The sequence below is a fragment of the Aplidium turbinatum genome, chromosome 1 (genome assembly GCF_918807975.1).
Source record: "Aplidium turbinatum chromosome 1, kaAplTurb1.1, whole genome shotgun sequence".
In the NCBI taxonomy this organism is placed as follows: domain Eukaryota; kingdom Metazoa; phylum Chordata; class Ascidiacea; order Aplousobranchia; family Polyclinidae; genus Aplidium; species Aplidium turbinatum.
The window spans coordinates 37,329,688-37,335,962 of NC_137472.1; the positions used below are offsets into that span (position 1 = coordinate 37,329,688).

The 6,275-nt window shown below is 38.5% G+C and overlaps 1 protein-coding gene across 1 annotated transcript; it reads left to right on the forward strand.

Annotated features, from left to right (window-relative positions):
- The first annotated feature begins 1,271 nt into the window (after positions 1 to 1,271).
- Positions 1,272 to 4,841, forward strand: LOC145774114 (uncharacterized). Its single transcript, XM_082585271.1, has 3 exons — positions 1,272 to 1,794; positions 1,959 to 2,038; positions 2,258 to 4,841. The coding sequence occupies exons 1-3, from the start codon at positions 1,372 to 1,374 to the stop codon at positions 4,020 to 4,022; spliced, it is 2,268 nt and encodes a 755-aa protein (XP_082441397.1). The 5' UTR covers positions 1,272 to 1,371; the 3' UTR covers positions 4,023 to 4,841.
- The last annotated feature ends 1,434 nt before the right edge of the window (positions 4,842 to 6,275 follow it).

The following is a 6,275-nucleotide window of genomic DNA, read 5'->3' on the forward strand; positions in this document are numbered from 1 at the left end:
CTGACGTAAATCATTTTATTCTTTCCTCAGACGTCACACAAAATTTCCGGTACATCTTTGCTTCTACTGCGCTCCAATTCATCTGTGAAAAGAACGCAATTCCGTTAACAAGTTGAACCGCTTTTGAACCTAGGACATTGGAAATAAATACAGCCTGCAGAAAGCAGAATGTTTTTTTTATGATCAGGGAACTAGCAACTATTTAAGATTGATAACTTGAAAAATACCTCAATACTTGTGTTGAATCCGTTGCAGCGTTTACTGAATCCGTTGAATCCGTTGCATGCGGTTAAAAGTTAGTTTGTATTGGTAGTGACATCATTGTCTGTACCAGTCGCACTGGTGTATAACTTCAAGCGATAATGATCGCTTTAGATTAGATTACGGACTGTATTTCTAGTAAGAAAGCACAAAGTTTTAACCCAAATAACTTAAAAATTGATTGTGATTTCTGCACCCCTGCGAAAGAAAAGTTTCGTGATCTCATCGAGGGAGTCATGCAACACATTTTTGTAATGCAGCAATGATTTGACAAATAAAGTTGTTTATGTTTACAGAAATAAAAAATATTTACCACCCATGCATTTTGATTTTTCAACTCTGAAATTAAGACAAATATTGCGATAAGATCATTTGATTATGCAGCACAAAAAAACTGTCAAGGTCACTGCCGGATGTGAGAGTAGCAACGTAATGCAATTGAGAATGACGTTACAGTTAAAAACAGACATCAGCCAACTTGCTATTTTTTCACAAATAAACCTTTTTTCGACTTTTTTGAGTGTTAGAAACCGTCCCTTGAAGTTGATGGTACGTGCGTTGGACCTTGGAGAGCCAAAATAGAAAGTTACAACGCACACACACACCGCACACGTGCACGCTCATCCAAAAGACCCGCCTTTGCGCATGAACTGAACCGCCTGGAGTTTAAATACCGCCAGAACGTTATCCCAGAAAGTCAGATCAGTAATAGCAATCTACTAAACACCTGAGCTGAAATGGCGATGGATGATAACCGTGTGTCACACAGCTTTCTAATGTCAGTTGTCCAAAGCATTGATTGTAAACTTCTGTGTTTAGAGATAAGAGCAAGTAAATGATATCAACTGTTTTGGTTACATTTGCTTGAATTTTGTATCACATTTGTTTCTTATTGTAATGAGCAAAGAAATGACTTTGGTCGGTGAACAAAGCGTCGTCAATATTTTGGCATCTCAAACAGCTACATCAGTATGCGCAAACAACTGGTCATTGAAGCTACCACCACAAACGGAAGAATTACATTGCGGCATTCCCAGCAACACGTACAAACAGGAAAATGAAATTATTCCAGTAGATGAGGGATTTTCCAGCTGTGAAATATTCGACAAAATGTCGGACGAAAATTCATCTACTGAAACCGATATTTTGTCTATATCCTCACCTAGTGATCTCAGCAGCTTTTGCAATGTCAAGTCAGCAGTAGCTGTAGCAAGAGCAGCGGCATCTTTGCTTGAACATAAGCAATTAAATAATAAGGAAGCATCATTTGATGACTTATTAAGCGAATCTAACACTTCGAGATGTGAACTCTCGAGTTTAACGTCCAATTCAAATGATGATTGTCTGTCGGATAGAGATTCTAATTCAGAAAAAGAATCAGAAGATATGTCAAAGGATATAAAAGATGCCGTGAGCCAAGTGCTTAAGGGATATGATTGGACTTTAGTACCAATGCCAGTCCGCATGAACGGATCACAAAAATGCAAACCTCATGTCAAACGTCCAATGAATGCTTTCATGGTTTGGGCACAGGTGGGTTTACTGTACAAATTGTTGGTAGTTTCGTCTGGCGCAACAATTCCCAAAAGATAATTCTCTTGTTTTTACATTTACTACTTCATCATATTGCTGAAGTGTACATAACAGCGACGCATTTTCTGTATGCCAAGTTGCTCTAATCAACGTTTACTTTACAGGCTGCTAGAAGAAAACTTGCAGACCAATATCCTCATCTTCACAATGCTGAATTGAGCAAAACGTTAGGAAAACTGTGGAGGTAAGAATGATTGCTTTCAAACATGGAAGTAAAATGATTGAATGATTGAATGAAGTGAGTTGTTAATATCGATGCTTTAACATAACTTATTAAACATTGCTTAGTTTTCGCTTGTGACCACTTTGAATGCAGCTTTTGTGATTGCAACGTTAAAAAAATATTAATAATTGATATCAATACAGCGTGAGCCATGTAATAAGTCAAAACAATATTATTTAGGTTGCTAAATGAAGGGGAGAAGAAGCCATTTATTGATGAAGCAGAGCGGTTGAGAATTAAACATAAGAAAGACTACCCAGACTATAAATACCAACCACGTCGAAGAAAAGCGAGTAAAACTACAAGCAGTACATCAGAATCCAGTCAGGCAAGCATTAATCAAAAGCCACAAAACGGAAAGAGTCGAAAGCAAGAAGAAATGAGCACGAGGCCCACAGAATCCAACGGACCACCGCAAGCTGTAATGGTCAATCAAATGTTAAATCATCACCAACAACTTAACAATCAATCCTTGCACCGAATCTCTCCTGATGGTGTTTGTCATTCGCCGATAAATGCCTCTTCACGACATATACAGCACCAAGAAGCAATACCAATGCTATTTGACCCAATGCATGACCAAAGAATGGACGGATATCAAACCTCCACTGATGCTATTGTTCCTTCATCGCCTCAAGCAATGAGAACCGACGCCATATCCAAAGCTTCCACACAAAGTGAACCAAACACGTCTCATCCAGAGACTCATTCAATGAATATGGCAGAAGCACCATCCCACAGCACACTTTCATACGACTGTATGAAGATTCCAGATGCTGAGATGCTAAACAAAAGTTTTGATGTCAATGGGTTTGTGCAGTACCTTCCTCACTCTTCAGCTTCAATCAGCCCAAACGGAAATGCTTCTGCAGAAAGAAACACTGTTGATTCAGACGCTTACTCGTACTCATGTATGGGCGCCATGCCAACTACATCTCAAATTGATGTCAATTCTTATAAAAATCAATCAGAAGTTTCTAGGAGTCCATCAAGTTTTTCAATTCATGGCCAGGTGTATTCTTCTCCTAACGAGCCAAGAGTTTCATATTCAAATGCACCTTGTTTTGAACAACGTGATGCATCTTCCGCCAATCCTAATATGCATGGAAGTAGTTCTTCTCCGAATGCCCAGTTGGATCAACGGAGCCAATTTAATCAAGCCAACCAGTTTAGATATAGAAACGAGGCGTCAAAATTTACGTCACAATCCGATCCTTTGCCATCGGCAACGACAAATTTTGCTTCATTTTCAAGCGGCTATCATCAAACTTCACAATCAATGCAGGTGCCAGTAAAAACTGAACAAAAATCACCTGTACATCAGCAGTTTTATGAAAAACTGAACTCAGAGCAGCCGTTTCCGTGTTTGGCTTCACCGAGACCAACAGAAGTCGGTTCTCCACCAAACCAAACACCTCAACATTGTCAGGGATTTTTCGATGCCAGAATACGAAAGGTTGGAAGTGGCACCATCACAGAAGGATCTCAACCACCAGCTCAAGACATTGCACATGAACAAGCATTTTCAAATGTGCACGGACGGTTTGATGGCTGCTTAGTCAAAGAATCACTTCCCCATCCTTTGTTAGAGAGTGATTCTTCTTTCCGACAACACTGTTCTGACTCCGTAAGATCTTTTGATCAAATCAGTGACAGTTCCAATAGTCACAATACAGCGGAAAGGCGATTTTCCCTCCCGTTTTTCCCCACCAATCAGCATTCTCGCCACCACCCTTACAAACAATATCAACATAACCACGGGGCACAGGCTCATTATTTTAGCAAATCTGCCGATTTACCCCAGTATTCATATTCTAACCAATACCCCTTTCCCACTTCCACATCACAGACGCCTTTAAACACTCAATATGCAGTAACAAGTCTCCAAAAATCAAGCTGGCCTCACATCACGTTGTCAGATGATATGTTTTCTTCCCAGCAATAACGCACTGTATGTTTTAAAACCCCTTTGTTGTGTGATTAATGAGCGTTGAACAATTTTAAACTTATTCAGTTGATTTGTAGTCGCTGCAGTCTATCATGTGGTTCCTGGCGTATGATGCATAGACAGTTGAGTTGACCCAGTGCCAATGATATTGGGAGTACTTCCCCTGCATTTTATAGCAAGTGTTGATAGCTGCGAACAAGCTGAATTAAAGCATGTTTTTATCAGAGTATATCCGTTTCTAATCGTGAGTGCCAACAACATTTTCCTATTGTTTGTGTTAACGGAAGTTGGAAAATGATACAATTTTTATAAATGTTTTGTTTTATTATAAAAACTATTTATTTCCAAATCATTTAAAGGATTTTTAATTAAGCGTAGTCTCGTTTTGAACAAGTGCTTTAAAAATTAAGCTTCAACTTGTTTGTTTCGCGTGTACTGTAGCTTGAAAAGCTGCCTACTTTATAGTTTTGTCGTTGGTAAAAATGCATTTAGTAGGCCTGCGTGCTGTTCTAAATTATTACCCTTAGCTAACAAAAACAATAAACTTTTTACAAATGTTAAGTTCAGAATTTATTGATTTTGTTAACCGGGTTCGCGTTATTATGTTTTGTGCAAGAAAAAAAATTTATTTCCGATTTTTCAAGTGATTCTTTTGTGCTGGTCTTCATCCACACCTTGTGCGATTTCATTTGTTTGTGTGTAATTTTGATCAAAGCCGAATAACTTGCGCTTTACAATATTTCTTTGGAAAACGAATGTTTTACTTGTATGTTCGTGAGTGTTTACTAAATTGTGGTTTTGTTAATAACAAACAATTACGTCAGCTTCATTTTGGTGCAAGCAGCAGCTGATGTCTGTAGTCTCTAGCGTGGACGTCTCTCTATAATCGCAATGTAATAGCGACGTCTACGTCTCTAGATAAGTTGCAAGTCAGAAAGCCGAGCAGTTAGAAAAAAGGTAGAGGAATCGTCCTATTTACACGTATCGCATAAAGTTAGCGCCAAAAAAATCATTCAAAGTACTTCGAGACCAATGTTTGCAACAAACGCAAGGAAGTTGTGATCGGTATGGAATAGGCTTGTGTAGTTCCAGACTCCGCTTTTTGCCGTAGAAATGGGGCAAAGATGCGAAACAACGTTTCAACTTTATCAATAACCACAACAACGCACTTAGAAACGTTGTAATTATATACGTTAGATCGTTGTAATTTTGAGAATTGGCCTTCTTAGGAGCAAGAAAACTAACGAAGTGCCTCAACAGGTCACATGTCTAGCTTTTCCAGCGCAAGACAGGTCTGCTCTAGCAAACTGAAACAAGCAAAATGATGCCAAGGATTTTTAAGTTTGAGAAAACGCAAATTATTGAAATCATCAGCTAACCGAAATTTAACTTTTTATTGGCCAAGGTGTTATGCAAAACCAATCGGTGGAATGCCTACTTTACAAATGCATGATGCACCTGAAACTGACGGCTGACATGTTCTAACAGCAGCTAGTCAATTTAAAAACTCATCCACCAACGCACAAACCAAAGCGGATGCACGAACAATCTTCACATCTTGTGACCGCGATAACGTCTCACGAGCTGCACCACCGACAAATTAATTGTCAGGCACAAGGTTAATTGCTGTCTTCAGCATTGTTCGAGGTGTGCATCGGCCGGATTTTGCGGCTTTAATTCGCATCATAATTGCCACATCAGAAACAACGAAATAAAATCCACAAGGTATAGTTTTAATTCTTCGGTCGAGTCAAATTATGAAGGATTATACGATCTACTTGCTATCAAATAGCGCAATTATTAATCTGATCTGGCAAGGTGCTGATTTCAAAATAATGTGGAGTTTATACAGCTAAAAAAACGTGACAATCTCGATTGTAAAGCGAAGGACGACAAAAGGAAAAACCAAATTGTTTAAATTGTTTGTTGATATTGTCATTGATAAAACCGGTGCGTTAGTGCTTCAGTTGGAAATTATCAACCAGTGCGTTTTTGGCAAAGAAAAAAGTTAGATTTTCAAGCACAGTCAATTTAAATTGTTTAGCCAAATCAAAATAAGAACGAATCAAATTGAAAAGCTTAGCAATATCAAAGTATTGATAAAATCTGACATGCTCAAGAAGTTGTCGCCAAATATTCTGTGCTTTGTGTTTAAACAAAAAGTTTGCTTTGCCACAAAGGCATAAACCAGGCTTGCAACTAAAATTAAGCTTATGTGAAGCGTGTCAAATTTGCGGTTGCTTTTTCTGT

What these genes read in the sequence shown, in the direction of transcription:
- LOC145774114 (XM_082585271.1), top strand. Translation starts at nt 1,372, where the DNA reads ATGTCGGACGAAAATTCATCTACTGAAACCGATATTTTGTCTATATCC. An exon ending in CTTTCATGGTTTGGGCACAG is followed by an intron (nt 1,795 to 1,958) that starts GTGGGTTTACTG and finishes TTTACTTTACAG; the next exon opens with GCTGCTAGAAGAAAACTTGC. An exon ending in ACGTTAGGAAAACTGTGGAG is followed by an intron (nt 2,039 to 2,257) that starts GTAAGAATGATT and finishes AATATTATTTAG; the next exon opens with GTTGCTAAATGAAGGGGAGA.